This window comes from Danio rerio, chromosome 23 (assembly GCF_052040795.2).
Source record: "Danio rerio strain M-AB ecotype USA chromosome 23, GRCz13ab, whole genome shotgun sequence".
Lineage (NCBI taxonomy): Eukaryota > Metazoa > Chordata > Actinopteri > Cypriniformes > Danionidae > Danio > Danio rerio.
Window position 1 is genome coordinate 49,260,001 of NC_141043.1, and position 17,118 is coordinate 49,277,118.

The 17,118-nt window shown below is 37.3% G+C and overlaps 2 protein-coding genes across 2 annotated transcripts in view; both read right to left on the minus strand.

The window, feature by feature from the left end:
* The window catches only part of rigi (RNA sensor RIG-I), a gene marked incomplete in the record, with an annotated part of 26,369 nt that extends 13,930 nt beyond the window's left edge, over nt 1-12,439 (minus strand). Inside the window, 9 exon segments of the mRNA NM_001306095.1 lie at nt 1,579-1,741; nt 3,891-4,137; nt 4,526-4,685; nt 6,812-6,913; nt 7,056-7,211; nt 7,544-7,688; nt 9,900-10,081; nt 10,482-10,613; nt 12,234-12,439. Coding sequence (NP_001293024.1) covers nt 1,579-1,741; nt 3,891-4,137; nt 4,526-4,685; nt 6,812-6,913; nt 7,056-7,211; nt 7,544-7,688; nt 9,900-10,081; nt 10,482-10,613; nt 12,234-12,339 — 1,393 coding nt within the window.
* Nucleotides 1-17,118, minus strand: part of fhip1ab (FHF complex subunit HOOK interacting protein 1Ab) — a 445,665-nt gene that overhangs the window by 164,357 nt on the left and 264,190 nt on the right. The gene's annotated exons all lie outside the window — the stretch shown is intronic.

Here is a 17,118-nt window from a genome sequence, read left to right on the forward strand (position 1 = left end):
GTTTTTCACATTTTACTTTTTAAAAGTCATGATAGTTCCTTTCCTTGGTATAAAGTTACTTTAATAATGATATATCTCATTTACTAACAATAACTAAGTGTGAAAAGTATAAAAAGTAACTATAACAGGAACAGCAGTTACTTTCTCTGGTAATAAGTTACTTTAATAGAGATAGAACTCTGTTACTAACAGTTACTATTAGTAAGAAGTAACTAGTAACTATAACTACCTTTTGAGTTTTGAGTGACGTTTTTTTCTTTTAAAGAAACATTAGTTACTTTCCCTGGTAATTAGTTACTTTTATAATGGTTTAACTATTTTACTAAAAATTACTATGTGTGAAAAGTAACTAAAGCAAACTACTTTTTAAAGAGTTTGACATTTTTCTTTATAAAAGTAACAAGAGTTACTTTCTCTGGCAATTAGTTACTTTTGTAATGATATACCTCATTTACTGTTGGCGATAAGTAACTAGTAACTTTAACGAGTTACTTTTAAAATGTTTTGACTTTTTTTAAAGTAACAGCAGTTACGTTCTCTGTTAATTAGTTACTTAAGTAATTAGTTAGTTCCTTGGTAATAATTAGTAACAATGATGTAACTGAGTTACTTTCAGTTACTATGTCCGAAAAAGTAGCTAGTAACTGTAACTGATTACTTTTTCTAAAGGGTTTTGACATTTTTCTTTCTAAAAGTAACATTACTTACTTGCCCTGGTAACTAGTTACTTTTAGAATGATGTAACTCAGTTACTAACAGCTACTATTGGTGAGAAGTAACTAGTAGCTATAGGGCCAGACGGAATCTGCGGACGTTTTTTGCTATTTCTGCGGAGAATTTTGGTAAAAATCTGCGGATTTCTGCGGAATTATTTTGGTAGTATCCAGCGGAGTATCATAACTAAAACCTTAATATATTAAATAAAAAGTAATAAATTACTGAATAAAAACTGAATAAATTCATATTTACACATTTACTCAGGTAAATAAATAGAATAAATATTGGGTTAAAAATCTCCAGAAATCAGCGGAATTCTGCGGAAAATCTGCGGAATTCTGCGCGCGCAGATTTGGTATGGGCCAAGCTATAACTTATTACTTTTTAAAGGGTTTAAACTTTTTTCTCTCTAAAAGTAAAAGTTATTGCACACCAAATCCAAAATTTTGGCAAGTTAAAAAATAATTTTGACCTTTGACATAGGCTCCCTTATGTATTGTTTTTCAAATTATTTCGGACATTACATCGCACTCAGTGTGCAGAGGTTTGTGTGCGTAATGAATTTTTTGGACTTAAATACGAAACCCCCTTCTGAAAATGTCAGATTCTGTATGCAAAGACCTTCACAGTAGTAACCTTCCCTGGTAATTTGTTACATTCATAATGGTATAACTCCAATTACCAGCATTTACTACGCGTGAAAAGTAGTATAGTAGATTGTGGGTGAAAAGTGATGGACGAATGTGGTGAATTAAGTTGTTCACTTTCGATGCCCCTACAAAATGGCAGACGTACATTATAGTCTCCTAGATAGTGTGTAGGGAGTGTTTTGAGTGTGTGATATTGTCTACAGATACTGACCTTTCTCAGGCGTGTGCACGTATGACCTGAGCTCGTCCAGGTGTTTGCTAACAGTGGTAATGACTCTGGTGTCCATGTTTGCACACAGCTGTGTAACATTGTTCTCCGCCTCCATCTGGTTTTTGAAGGAACCGATGCCAACCGATGCTGTCAGGCCCACAATCTGAAACGACACGCGGGAAGCAGAAGCATAGTGCAGTGAAGCAGAGTACAGTAGGATGAGGCTGAATTCTGGTATTCCCTCAAACTAATTATAATATAGAGTTAGTGTACAATGTAATAGAGTTAGAGTCCAATACAGTTAGTTTAGAGTGTAATAGAGTTAGTTTAGAGTGTAATAGAGTTAGCGTTGAGTGTAATAGAGTTAGTTTAGAGTGTAATAGAGTTAGCGTAGAGTGTAATAGAGTTAGTTTAGAGTGTAATAGAGTTAGTTTAGAGTGTAATAGAGTTAGTTTAGAGTGTAATAGAGTTAGTTTAGAGTGTAATACAGTTAGTACAGAGTGTAATAGAGTTAGTTTAGAGTGTAATACAGTTAGTTTAGAGTGTAATAGAGTTAGTTTAGAGTGTAATAGAGTTAGCGTAGAGTGTAATAGAGTTAGTTTAGAGTGTAATAGAGTTAGTTTAGAGTGTAATACAGTTAGTTTAGAGTGTAATAGAGTTAGTTTAGAGTGTAATAGAGTTAGCGTAGAGTGTAATAGAGTTAGTTTAGAGTGTAATAGAGTTAGTTTAGAGTGTAATACAGTTAGTTTAGAGTGTAATAGAGTTAGTTTAGAGTGTAATAGAGTTAGCGTAGAGTGTAATAGAGTTAGTTTAGAGTGTAATAGAGATAGTTTAGAGTGTAATAGAGTTAGTTTAGAGTGTAATAGAGTTAGTTTAGAGTGTAATAGAGTTAGTGTAGAGTGTAATAGAGTTAGCGTTGAGTGTAATAGAGTTAGTTTAGAGTGTAATAGAGTTAGTTTAGAGTGTAATAGAGTTAGTGTAGAGTGTAATAGAGTTAGTGTAGAGTGTAATAGAGTTAGTTTAGAGTGTAATAGAGTTAGTTTAGAGTGTAATAGAGTTAGTGTAGAGTGTAATAGAGTTAGTTTAGAGTGTAATAGAGTTAGTTTAGAGTGTAATAGAGTTAGTTTAGAGTGTAATAGAGTTAGTTTAGAGTGTAATAGAGTTAGTTTAGAGTGTAATAGAGTTAGTTTAGAGTGTAATAGAGTTAGCGTTGAGTGTAATAGAGTTAGTTTAGAGTGTAATAGAGTTAGTTTAGAGTGTAATAGAGTTAGTTTAGAGTGTAATAGAGTTAGTTTAGAGTGTAATAGAGTTAGTGTAGAGTGTAATAGAGTTAGTTTAGAGTGTAATAGAGTTAGTTTAGAGTGTAATAGAGTTAGTGTAGAGTGTAATAGAGTTAGTTTAGAGTGTAATAGAGTTAGTTTAGAGTGTAACAGAGTTAGTTTAGAGTGTAATAGAGTTAGTGTAGAGTGTAATAGAGTTAGTTTAGAGTGTAATAGAGTTAGTTTAGAGTGTAATACAGTTAGTTTAGAGTGTAATAGAGTTAGCGTAGAGTGTAATAGAGTTAGCGTAGAGTGTAATAGAGTTAGTTTAGAGTGTAATAGAGTTAGCGTTGAGTGTAATAGAGTTAGTTTAGAGTGTAATAGAGTTAGCGTAGAGTGTAATAGAGTTAGTTTAGAGTGTAATAGAGTTAGTTTAGAGTGTAATAGAGTTAGTTTAGAGTGTAATAGAGTTAGTGTAGAGTGTAATAGAGTTAGTTTAGAGTGTAATAGAGTTAGTTTAGAGTGTAATAGAGTTAGTTTAGAGTGTAATAGAGTTAGTGTAGAGTGTAATAGAGTTAGTTTAGAGTGTAATAGAGTTAGTTTAGAGTGTAATACAGTTAGTTTAGAGTGTAATAGAGTTAGCGTAGAGTGTAATAGAGTTAGCGTAGAGTGTAATAGAGTTAGTTTAGAGTGTAATAGAGTTAGCGTTGAGTGTAATAGAGTTAGTTTAGAGTGTAATAGAGTTAGTTTAGAGTGTAATAGAGTTAGCGTAGAGTGTAATAGAGTTAGTTTAGAGTGTAATAGAGTTAGTTTAGAGTGTAATAGAGTTAGTTTAGAGTGTAATAGAGTTAGTTTAGAGTGTAATACAGTTAGTACAGAGTGTAATAGAGTTAGTTTAGAGTGTAATAGAGTTAGTTTAGAGTGTAATAGAGTTAGTTTAGAGTGTAATAGAGTTAGTTTAGAGTGTAATACAGTTAGTACAGAGTGTAATAGAGTTAGTTTAGAGTGTAATAGAGTTAGTACAGTGTGTATTAATTGAGCAGTGTGGTGCACCTGTGGCAGTGGGCTGCCGTTGCCGGTGAGCTTGCTGTCCAGGTAGCGGGTCATGATGTTGTTGTAGGGGTGTTTGCCGGTGGTGTTGTGGCACTCGTCCAGCAGGATGAGCGTCAGCAGCTGCAGGTTCTCCATCTCTCCGCTCTGCAGGGCGTTCACCAGAATCTGAGCCGTCAGGACCACAATATCATGAGTCTCGATCAGCATCCGGACTGAGAGAGCCATATCTCCACACATCCCCGTCACCCTGCAGCACAGAGAGAGACACAATAAACACACTACATGCACACACATATGCACATACAGCACACACGAACACAAATTCACAGAACACATGCGTGCACATACATGAATATGTATGTGAGTCTGTATGTGTATGTGCGTGTATATATGCGTATGTGCATGTGTTTGTGGGAATGTGAGTATATATATATGTATGTGTGTGTATGTGTGCATGTGTGTATGTGCATGGGTACATGTGTATGTGCAAGCTTGTGCATGTGTATATGTGTGTGTATGTACAGTATGTGACATGTGTGTGTGTGTGCTTGTGCATGCATGTGTGTGTCTATGTGCATGTGTAGTGTGTGTGTGTGTGTGTGTGTGTGTGTGTGTGTGTGTGTGTGTGCCAGTGCCTGATGTTGGGGTCTTTGCTGCTGAAGTGCTCCTGGAAGAGTTTGTACTGCTGCTCATAAACGTCCACTTTAGTGGCCAGGAAGGCGATCTTTGCTCGTCCGCGCAGTAGCTTCAAATGCTCTTCACAGATGCCCAGCGCCACGATAGTCTTCCCACAACCTGAACACACACACACACACACACACACACACACACACACACACACTTTTAGCACACTTCATTCTGCACTTTGTATTTAACCCTTTTGTGCTGTTGGGTCGTTTTGACACTCTGGGCTGATTTCAAGGCTTAATTTGGCCACAACTTTTACTGCGTTTCAGCAAATGGGATGATTTTTAATGACATATTTTATTTTAACTCATATTTTGGAAAAATACATTGGAATTCTTTTTAGTTTAAAGTGTAAAAGAGTTAGTGTAAAGTGTAATAGAGTTCGTTTAGAGTGTAACAGAGTTAGTATAGAGTGTAAAAGAGTTAGTGTAGAGTGTAAAAGAGTTAGTGTAGAGTGTAAAAGAGTTAGTTTAGAGTGTAAAAGAGTTAGCGTAGAGTGTAAAAGAGTTAGTTTAGAGTGTAACAGAGTTAGTATAGAGTGTAAAAGAGTTAGTGTAGAGTGTAAAAGAGTTAGCGTAGAGTGTAAAAGAGTTAGCGTAGAGTGTAAAAGAGTTAGTGTAGAGTGTAAAAGAGTTAGTGTAGAGTGTAAAAGAGTTAGTGTAGAGTGTAAAAGAGTTAGTGTAGAGTGTAAAAGAGTTAGTGTAGAGTGTAAAAGAGTTAGTGTAGAGTGTAAAAGAGTTAGTGTAGAGTGTAAGAGTTAGCGTAGAGTGTAAAAGAGTTAGCGTAGAGTGTAAAAGAGTTAGTGTAGAGTGTAAGAGTTAGCGTAGAGTGTAATAGAGTTAGTGTAGAGTGTAAAAGAGTTAGTGTAGAGTGTAAAAGAGTTAGTGTAGAGTGTAAAAGAGTTAGCGTAGAGTGTAAAAGAGTTAGTGTAGAGTGTAAGAGTTAGCGTAGAGTGTAAAAGAGTTAGTGTAGTGTTATAGAGTTCGTTTAGAGAGTAAAAGAGTTAGTTTAAAGAGTAAAAGAGTTAGTACAGAGTGTAATAGAGTTAGTTTAGAGTGTAACAGAGTTAGTATAGAGTGTAAAAGAGTTAGTGTAGAGTGTAAAAGAGTTAGTGTAGAGTGTAAGAGTTAGCGTAGAGTGTAAAAGAGTTAGTGTAGTGTTATAGAGTTCGTTTAGAGAGTAAAAGAGTTAGTTTAAAGAGTAAAAGAGTTAGTACAGAGTGTAATAGAGTTAGTTTAGAGTGTAACAGAGTTAGTATAGAGTGTAAAAGAGTTAGTGTAGAGTGTAAAAGAGTTAGTGTAGAGTGTAAGAGTTAGCGTAGAGTGTAAAAGAGTTAGTGTAGTGTTATAGAGTTCGTTTAGAGAGTAAAAGAGTTAGTGTAGTGTTATAGAGTTCGTTTAGAGAGTAAAAGAGTTAGTTTAAAGAGTAAAAGAGTTAGTACAGAGTGTAATAGAGTTAGTTTAGAGTGTAACAGAGTTAGTATAGAGTGTAAAAGAGTTAGCGTAGAGTGTAAAAGAGTTAGTGTAGAGTGTAAGAGTTAGCGTAGAGTGTAAAAGAGTTAGTGTAGAATGTAAGAGTTAGCGTAGAGTGTAAAAGAGTTAGTGTAGTGTTATAGAGTTCGTTTAGAGAGTAAAAGAGTTAGTTTAGAGTGTAACAGAGTTAGTATAGAGTGTAAAAGAGTTAGTGTAGAGTGTAAAAGAATTAGTGTAGAGTGTTATAGAGTTCGTTTAGAGTGTAAAAGAGTTAGTTTAGAGTGAACAGAGTTAGTTTAGAGTGTAATAGAGTTAGTATAGTGTAAGAGTTAGTGTTGAGTGTAAAATAGTTGTGTAGAGTGCAATAGTTAGTTTTGGGTGTAATAGAGTTAGTTTAGAGTATAAAATAGGTAATTTAGAGTGTAATAGAGTTAGTATAGAGTGTAACAGAGATAGTTTAGAGTGTAATAGAGTTATTTTAGAGTGTAATAGAGTTAGTATAGAGTGTAAGAGTTAGTTTAGAGTGTAAAATAGGTCATTTAGAGTGTAATAGAGTTAGTTTTGAGTGTAATAGAGTTAATTTAGAGTTTAATAGAGTTAATTTAGAGTGTAAAAGAGTTAGTTTAGAGTTTAATTTAATAATTTGGGTTTAGGTATTAATAAGTCTGCAGTGAATAGCATGAACTGTGACTTAAACTAAAATGTTACTAAAAAGAAGAGTATTTCCCTAAACAAGCTGAATAGTGTTGCTGTTGTTTTGACCTGTAGGAGCGCAGATGATGGTGTTCTGTCCGTTGACGGCTGCAGTCATCAGCTCTCTCTGATATTCCCTCAGCTTACGCTCACCTGAACGCCCAGAGTCACCTGACCACACACACAGGTCACAGAGAGTTCAATGCACACATTCATGAACACAAAACACACACACACACACACACACACAACACAATGTACAGACATGCACTCACAAACAAACATGCATGTATGTAGCGCACTTGTGCATTACCTGTAACTCCAGCAGGTGTCTCAGTGATGCTCATGTGGCTGCAGCTCTCCGGCGCCGACATGTTTTCTGTCTCCATCTCCTCTCGGTACTCAAAGCACACGGTGGAGGATTCAGCCATCATGCAGTCTGAGTCCTGCACTGACTTTCCTGCTCCATCTGTAACACACACACACACACACACACACACACACACACACACCATCACATACTACCACAAACATCTGTCCATCTCATTAGCATAAACAGCAGCCCTGAGTGAGAAGCAGCCGTCTGTCCATTAGAGTGTTTGAAATAATGTCAGCATAGACTAAGAGGATTATAGATGTGGAGTTTTAGATGAAGCACAAATAAAACTTTGTTCACACTTATCAGAGATGCATTTTACATCTTGTAAAAGGGGTTATAATAGGACTCTTTTATCAGTCAGTATAACACAAGTCTGCAGGATGAGAATGGAGGGATGTAAACAGAGAATGATGAAGGATTACTTGTCTCCAGCAGGTCGAGAGCCTCATATAATTCGCAGGTGTCCAGAGCCATCTTCAGCACCTTAAACCAGTTTGATTTATCTGAGCGCAGGAGACAGTCCACAAGCTTCTCACTGGCGGTGATCGGTCCACGCTGCGCTTCCACCTGCATCACACACACAAGTACAGGTGTGAAGATGTAAACACACATTACAGTCAATGTCTGTCTTTCAACACGGGCTCATTCTAAGAAAAACGTAGTCCCGTGGACGTTTCTGGAGATCGCGAATTGTGTAGCAGGAGGTGTGTATGGCTGCATTTTATTTTATAAGCGAACGCTACGGGGCGGTGTGACACCGTTCCTTTTGGCGCCAACCAGCTGACCACTATCCTCCGTGTGGAGGGCTGCTGCAACCAGTTTGACCAATTAGCTCATCGTGTACGTCGGCGGACTTGAGACGCCAGAGAGGAGTTGACCACGACGACAACCGGGTTCAAGTCCGGGGAAGAACGGTTCCAGAAATCAGATAAGACAAAAACAGAATCCAACAAATAAAATGATCGAATGAACAACAGGGTGAGAATGTGGTGAAATCCGAAAACGTGGTAAAAATCAGGGCTTTTCTTTTTCTGGACGGCTTTTGTAAACCGATGGTTGGGTTTGGGGGAAGTCAGGGGGTGGGCGGGTCAGTTGATAAAATTGTTTGGGTTTAGGGAAGGAGGAGGGTGGCCAGTCGCCCAGTCAATCATTCAGTCGGTCGACAGCGACCTCTGGTGGGTTCACGCGAGAACAGCACAGGCGTGAACGGCACTCATGAGAGACATTTGAGATATGAAAAAGTGCACACAGCGGCCTCTCGCAGATTCTGCAAAAATATGTACCTCCCGCAACGTATTTTGCGGCCTCCAGAAACGTCCACGGGACTAAGCTTTCAGAATGAGAAAGGTTACTGTTTTTCCTTATTGTGAAGTTCACCTAATCTTGGATCCGACACGCATACAGAGCAGATGGTTATTATAGTCATCGATGAGTTTTTCAATTTGTTGACATACTTCCAACTAAGCATGGCTGATCTCTTCTTATTTGTAAAATACTGGTAAAAATAATAAAGTTTTACTTATCGTACTAATCATTAAACCTACGATTGATCTGTGAATTGAGTTATTACTGTGTGAAAATCAACGTGTGGTGGCAAAATAAACGAGCTAAAATACAACATATCGAGTTTGTTTTGACTTGTAGCTTATGGCCGTAAAATGAAAATAACCTAAAAACAAGCTATTAAAAAAGGCTTAATAAATAAAATAATTAATAAATAAAATTACGGGTAGGCCTAGTAACCTAATGGTTTATGATGGTTTACAATATCACAGAAAAAGCACACTTATCATAGCCTAAGATAAATCTTTGTTTTTACATTTAAAATGATGAAAAAAAAGTTATACAGTATGTTGAGTTGCGTGTTACCCGTGCCAAAATTTAACCAATTTTCACTGTAATAACTGCGAATTTTGGTATCTTTTTTGGTATTTTTATGGCTACACTAATGCCTTAAAATGTAACTAAGTAATTGTTTTAAATGACATTAGATTGTAACATTTAGCTTTTCCCTAACCCTGATGTTAATTGGATAATAGGCTACGTGAAGCGGGATGACTCGGTTAAGCTGATTTCACTATATTTATTTACCGGTTACGAATAGTCTGATCATGGGTCAGCTTGCATGCGTGGGCATAATTTGACGTCTTTACCTAAAACTTTAAACATTCATAGGCCTGTTATTTAAAATAAAACGGAAATAAGGAGAATAATATATGATTTAAAGCACTCGTTTGGCACTGAAGCCATCATCCGTCTGCATTAATAAGCGGTATGCATTACTATCGTTAAAAAATTCGTAATAGCGAAACTGCATATTGTTATTACTATTAAAACGTAGCCTATATTACTGCCTTAGGTCAGTAACTTAGGCAGTAATGCAAAGTAATAATAAATGTGAATAAATAGCCTAAATGAAAGAAACAAGAGATCAAAATCAGTCACCAGGTCTAGTGCCCCCCTATGGATTTAAAGTGCCCCCTCAGTTTTGACTTCCTGGCGCCGGGCCTGTGGCCAGGTCACCCTTGTAAATGAGATCTTGATCTCAGGGGGTTTTCTCTGGTTAAATAAAGAAACATATAAGTGTTACCCTATACTAAATAATAAAAACATGCATTTTGTATAATCTCTCTAATTATGCTAAAACTATTAACATTGCATGTTTCAATATGCGCTGCACAGTTACCCATGAGGACCTTTATAGAGAGTGTGTATGGTACTGATTAACACACAGCTCAGACACCTGTGCTGCACCCCAGTGCTTTACTGCAATCTCACCGCTTGAATCTCCTCAGACTCCCTCTGGTTCAGGCAGCAGTTCATGTGCATGAGCAGCTCTCTGGGCTTCAAGTGTTTGGTGATTGAGGGTTCGATTCTCTCCAGAAGCTTCCGGTGTTCATGCAGCTCCTCAAACTCGAGGAAGTTCCAGTTTTTAATGGCATCGTGCAGGCCGGAGTACTCTGCATCGACACACACATTACAGGCATTGTGACACTACACACTGTACGTTATGCACTATATATTTATACATTAAGCACTTATACACTACTATGCACTTATACACTACACACTATGCCAGGGTTGTACAAACATTTAAGTATCCTGCATAGTTTAGCTCCAACTTGCTGCAACACACCTGCCAGGATGTTTGTAGTATATCTATTAGGAGCTTGATTAGCTGCTTCAGGTGTGTTTGATTACGGTTGGAGCTAAACTCTCCAGGACACCGGCCCTCCAGGACCCGGTTTGGACACCCCTGTACAATGCACTTATACACTAGGCACTACCATGCACTTATATTTACCAAGAGAGCACAAAAAGAGAATGTTAGAGAAATGTTGTGTGTTTTCTGGGAATCACCAGCAGCGAGTAGGAAGTCCAGAAAGGCCTGAAACCAGCCGTCCTCCTCCAGATCACACATGCAGTCCAGCAGCATCTGAGCGGCTGCAGATGGAGAGCTCTGCTCCGTGGACATAATCCGCTCCACTGTTTCTGTCAACACAACATCGGGGAAAACACACATTATACAGAGCTCCGTTTCACACATCCAGCTTGTTTTGGTGTGTGTATTTGCACAACTGTGTGTATTACTGAACTGTGCATATTTCATATCAATGTATTGAAGCTGATTAAAAAACATTCTTGGAATAAATGAGACCATTGAGCACCAGAAACTATATTAGGCATGAATTTGAAATTGTTTTGTGAATAATATTTTGTACACATATTTAATGGCGGCATGGTGGCGCACTGGTTAGCACTGTGGCCTCACAGCAAGAAAGTCACTGGTTTGCATCTCGGCTGGGTCAGTTGGCGTTTCTGTGTGGAGTTTGCATGTTCTCCCCGTGGTGGCGTGAATTTCCTCCGGGTGCTCCGGTTTCCCCCACAGTCCAAACACATGCGCTATAGGGGAACTGATCAACTACACTGGCCGTAGTGTATGAGTGTGTGTGTGTGTGTGTGTGTGAATGAGTGTGTACGGGTGTTTCCCAGTGCATATTGATTTGCATTTGTGTTTCCTAGTTGCAGCTGGAAGGGCATCTGCTGTGTAAAACATATGCTGGAATAGTTGGCGGTTCATTCTGCTGTCGCGACCCCTAATAAATAAGGGACTAAGCCGTAGGAAAATGAATGAATGAATAGATCTGTAATTATTGGAATACAAAAAACAAAATAATAAAGAAAGGAAAAGGAAAGTATTACAGTGCAACATTACGACAAAACAAACATTACTGTCCAATTTAAACAATGCTTACTAATGTTGTAGAAAAACAGGTTTGTAGAAACAGCACGTCATAGTTTGGCGAATCAACAAGGGCAAAACTTCATAACAATATTTTCACGCACATTATTGCACAATCATATCCTCTTAAACATTAATATCGTGCCGTTGTCTCTAGAATTCAGTATGAGCCAACTGCGTTTGCAGCGGTGAGCAACAGAACGATTCTGATTGGCTAGCGCGCTTATAAAACTCAACAGAAGGGCGTGTGATTGGTTACAGAAGCAGAGCGATGGAAGAACATCAGATGAAAGACACTTCATTATTTTTTCGCTTTAACAACGATATCCATTAAAAGTTCAACTTGATTAACACTTAGAAGAGAAAGCCTTCAAAGAAACAGAATAATACTACAGAGAGAAAAAACAACAATGAAAAATTTGGCTATCTTCTGTGTACTATTTATTATACTTGTCCTAAAACTATTGAAAAACACATATTCCTGTCCTATGACAATTATGTTGATTTGTTAATCTACTTCAGGAACTTAAATACTGTACATAAATACATTTTTTACTGTAACGGATAATTTTATTTACTTAAATAACATGTAAAATAGGCTACTACTAAAAGCCCCGAATTTAGTCATTGTTTATTTATTAATTAGTGTTGTGTTTTCGCAGATTCTCAGGCTAATCCGACTTTTATGATCACCACAATGAGATAAAAATCAGTCCTGTCACACATAAACCCGATTTCAGCCATAATAAAGCACAATATTCAATAAGAGTTTGATTAAATAACAATAACACTGTTTTGAATAGGATATCGAGAACACTGCAGGTTGTATGTCTGCAGATTATGTGTTGATGTGTTGTTTATTAACTCACCTTTCTTCAGGTATGTCGTCATGAAGGTTTTTATTAGTGACGGTCGTATAATGGCCGTGATGTAAGAGCTCAAGCGCAGCAGATTCTCCTTCTCCAGCTCGTACATGTCTGCGGTGTTCCAGGAGGACACGGTGGGAATGAAAACTGACCGAGTCCCGACTCACCACCAACAGCTGAGCCTGAAACAAAAACGAAACTACAAACAAGGAAACGAAAGACACCTCGCCGGAGAAAAAGGGTTGCCAGGTCCGCCGTTTTCCCGCAACTGTTGCCAACTTATTTCAGAAGTCGCTAAAGTGAGATCAATATGTTGCTTTCTAAATTATAAGTATTACTACACTAAGAAAAAACATACAAACAAAGTAAGCCTTACACGAACAAGCATGATCTTGAAGTAATTACAACAGTAGACAGATGCTAATATAGAAAAAAAAACAATAGCCTACTTGATATCAAACAGGGGAAAAAGGAGAAAATAATAATGTCAATAGCATACACATACACACATCATATATATATATATATATATATATATATATATATATATATATATATATATATATATATATATATATATATTTTTTTTTTTTTTTTTTTTTTACTTTGTTTAATATATACTTTCAAAGGGGTCAAATGACTATAGGGTAAAAAAATTGTTGAAAAATGAAGCTACTTTAATAGCTTTAGTATTTAACAAAGTATAAATGAAATTACCTTAATATCGCACCGCAATATATCGCAGATTTTTATTTGCAATATCAGTTTTTTTCTAATAGGCCATCCCTGTTTGCAATATATAAATGTTGGCGAGTTTTCCCCAAATAATAACACAACACCCTAAAGCAGATTATTTTTTTGGAGGATGAAGAGCAAGAATAATTCTTGGACGATGCTTTGGGGGAATTAAAGCACTTTTTTTATTTAATTTTTTGCTAAATATATAGTTAACGTGATTGTCTGTGTATAGAGTCAATACAATGCTAACACATGAAAGATATAGTACGGTAATTTATATTTCATATATTTATCTATTGTGAAATGCACTGAAAAAAGATAACAAAAATTATGTCTACAAATTTGTTGCAAACAATCTATGTGTTGAATTTAAAACACAAATTCTAACACAAATTAAAGTTAGTAATGTTCAACTTTGTTTAAACTCAGCCCAACGAAATTGTTTGCAACCACTTAACTTGTTTTAGTAAATCCAAGGAATAATCTTTTCAATCTTTTTTTTATTAAATGACTTGATAAAAGTGTGTATAATTAAAGTTATATAACACTATAGCCTTTGGTATAAATGTACTAATGTGAAATACGTATTTTATGAATGAAAGTGGTGTATTTTGAGTCTTTGTGTTTTTGGACTCATTTTGTTGTGAAAACCTGGCAACCCTAGTCACCTACATAGGGCGTTTCAAACACTTCACTCAAACATTTTCACCTAAGTAGTCATTTCACGGAGTTATCACCAAAATAACAGTACTTCTTTCTGCAAACCCTGACAATGTGCTGTAAAAAAAAAAATCTTTCGTTTAAAGGGTAAACAAGAATTCCGAGTCTTCGGGAGAGAAAAAAAAAACTTGTTGCAACGTGATTGGGATTTACCATACACTTCACTGAAAATGAAATCAAAAGTCTACCCTTTATACCCTTTATACCAAATAAATTTGCAGAGTTCTTAAAGGGACAGTTCACCCAAGAATTAAATGTATATAATATCAAAATAAATAAAGGGGAAAACAGCACAAGGGAAGATATTCTGAGTAATGCAGGAAAAAGCAGCGATTGACTTCTATAGTATATATTGTTCCTACTATGAATGCTGATGGAGTTTTCCAAGAGTATCTTGTTTTGTGCTCAACAGAAGAAAATTAAACATACCACATATGACTACATAACACATATGAAAAGTCCACTAAACTAAGCAAATGCATATTACCGAGTTGTCCTCTTTACACCGGCTGCCTGTTCAGTTTCACATTGAATTTAAAATATTGCTTCTTACATATAAAGCTTTAAATAATCGAGCTCCTGTTTATCTAACCAACCTTCTGTCTCGCTACAATCCAACTCGCTCTTTACGATCTTAAAACTCAGGGCTTCTGGTAGTACATAGAACAGCAAAGTCCACTAAAGGAGGTCGAGCCTTCTTATTTATGGCTCCTAAACTCTAGAATAGCCTTCCTGATAATGTCCGAGGCTCAGACACACTCTCTCAGTTCAACACTAGATTAAAGACCCTATCTGTTTAGTAAAGCATACACTCAATGCATCACTTAGCAGTATGATAAATGAATGTGCTCCACACAGGTTTCTGCATCTCGTTTATAAACACTATGAACAGCAGCTACGCTAATTATTCTCTTTATTCTCCATTTCCACCTGGGGATACTCATCCTGAGACCCTCAGACTATGCAGCGCCACTGATGCGATCCAAGACCAGCGACGAGATGATCCCAAGGTTTCCATAATCCTGGACCAGGCCGTATCCTGAGCAGCTGCTGTGGTGGTCATGGAGGAGTGGAGAGCATGAGACTGATTCCTGTGACGCTCCAGGGACAGACGAGTCTTCAAGCCTCCGGCGCCTAGACTGCAGCTCTGCACAAGACGTTTGGCCAGAGGAGAAATGGTGGTGCCCAAATGAGCCTGGGTTCTCTGCAGGTTTTTTAATTATTCACTTTCGCCAATCCGCTTGTTAAGTGTGACGTCACGCGAAGCGGCTTCCGGGTCCAAGTGCTCTATTCAACTGAATGGGGAGACTCATGAAATGGTAATAATAAACGTTTACAAAGCGATTTAATGCTTTCGAAAATCACGATCGCAATATATACGTCCATGCCTAATATCCGATGGCCAGAAAGTGATTATGTTTGTATAAATTGTTAAATTTTTGGTATTTGTTATGCAGTAAGCCCAGAGATTGTTGTGTACACTATGACTTTATGTAAAATTAACTTTAATGTGTGATAGGAATAAAACGTGATCATAAACGAAGGATTTCTCCACTCAACTGAATGGCGGCTTGGACCCGGAAACAGTATTACATACGTCACAAACACGACATCACTTAACAAGCGGATTGGTGAAGTTTGTTCCATAAGACTTTCCTTCAGGACTTGTAGAGCTGCACATCGATGAATTTGCTCTTCAGAGTTTGGACTCTCTCAGTGGTGATTATTAAACCACACTGAACTGAACTGAACTTAAACACTGAAAAATTAACTACAGTTTCAATTTACTATGATCTTCTATGTAAAGCTGCACAATCTACACTGTAAAATGCTATAGAAATAAAGGTGAACTGAATTGATCGAGAGACTTTTTATACCATCACTGAGGAGATGACAGATGTTTACTGTATGATGACTGAAATCACCTTAAGCGGTAACGAAAAGCACTACAGAATGTTACGTTTACACACACACACATACTCAAACTGCATGTAAATGCATCAACCTTTCGCACTACTCTTGAGTACTTTAAGGGTCTACTCACACTATGCCATCCGTACCGTGCCCAGGCCCGTTTCCCGGATCGTTTGAGAAGTGTGAGTGCGCTGATTCGGGCTCAAGCACGGTTCACTTGGTCGGCCCTGGCCCGGTTGGAAGAGGTGGGCCTGAGCGCGGTTCACTTGGGCTTTGGCGCGGTACGCTTGTGTGTGAGTGCAAAACGCGGCAAATCCCGAAACTGAAAGCGAGACGTGACTTTTAAGGGACTGTTTGATATGGATTAATAATCATTCTTACTGTTCAGTGAACGCAAACTGCCGTAGTTTATTAAAGACGCAAACCCCTCACTGCACGCCAGCTGCACCTTCAGCAGACCTCCTCATTCCTGCAGCACGAGAGCTTTATGATTGTTTATGAGCGCCAAAAGTGGCGGATCTGTCCGGTGAAATATCTGACTGCGTGTCACCGTATCCCAAAGGACTGTTTGGCGAAATATTTGACTGCATGTCACTGCATAACAAACCACTGACACGATATAACTAGAGAAATCTCCACTGTGCTACTGGATGAGAGCGTATGGCAAGCCGTTTTAACATTTAAACCTTTGTTCTGACTATCCATAAATATATTTAGAGATATCTCTAATTATATTTTGACTAGTCATAATTATAATTCGACTAGTCAGATTGGAGATATCTGCAAATATATTATGACTTACTAGTCATATTCCTCCATTGACTTCCATTGAAAAATATTTGCAGATATCTCTAAATGAGTTTTGACTAGTCACAATTGTAATTAGAGATATCTCCAAATGAATTTTGACTCGTCAAAAATCCAATTCAAGATATCGACAACTGTAATTCGACTATTAGTAAATTAATTAGATATCTTCAAATATTTTTGTAAATATCTCTAAATATGACGAATTAAAGATATCTCCAAATGTATTATGACTAATAAAAACTCAGTTAAAGATATCTCTAATTACAATTGTGACTAGTCAAAACTCATTTGGAGATATCTGCAAATATTTTTCAATGGAAGTCAATGGAGGAATATGACTAGTCATAACATATTTGCAGATATCTCCAATCTGATTTCATACTAGTACAATAGTAATTGCAGATATCTCTAATTTTCATTCTGAGTAGTGGAATTATAATTATGACTAGTCAAAATATAATTAGAGATATCTCTAAATATATTTATGGAGTCAGAACAAAGATTTAAATGCTAAAAAGGCTTGCCATAGAGAGCGCTTCTCACTGAACAGCGCAGCAGCAATGACATAAGCGTGCCGAGGCCCGATATGGTGTGAGCGCGGGCCGTCGGGGGAGACGGGAGGGGGACAAGCGTGCTTTGGCCCGGTTCGAGGCAACTGTACCTAGTGTGAGTACGGCCTAAAAGGGCTACTTTTTACTTTGAGTCA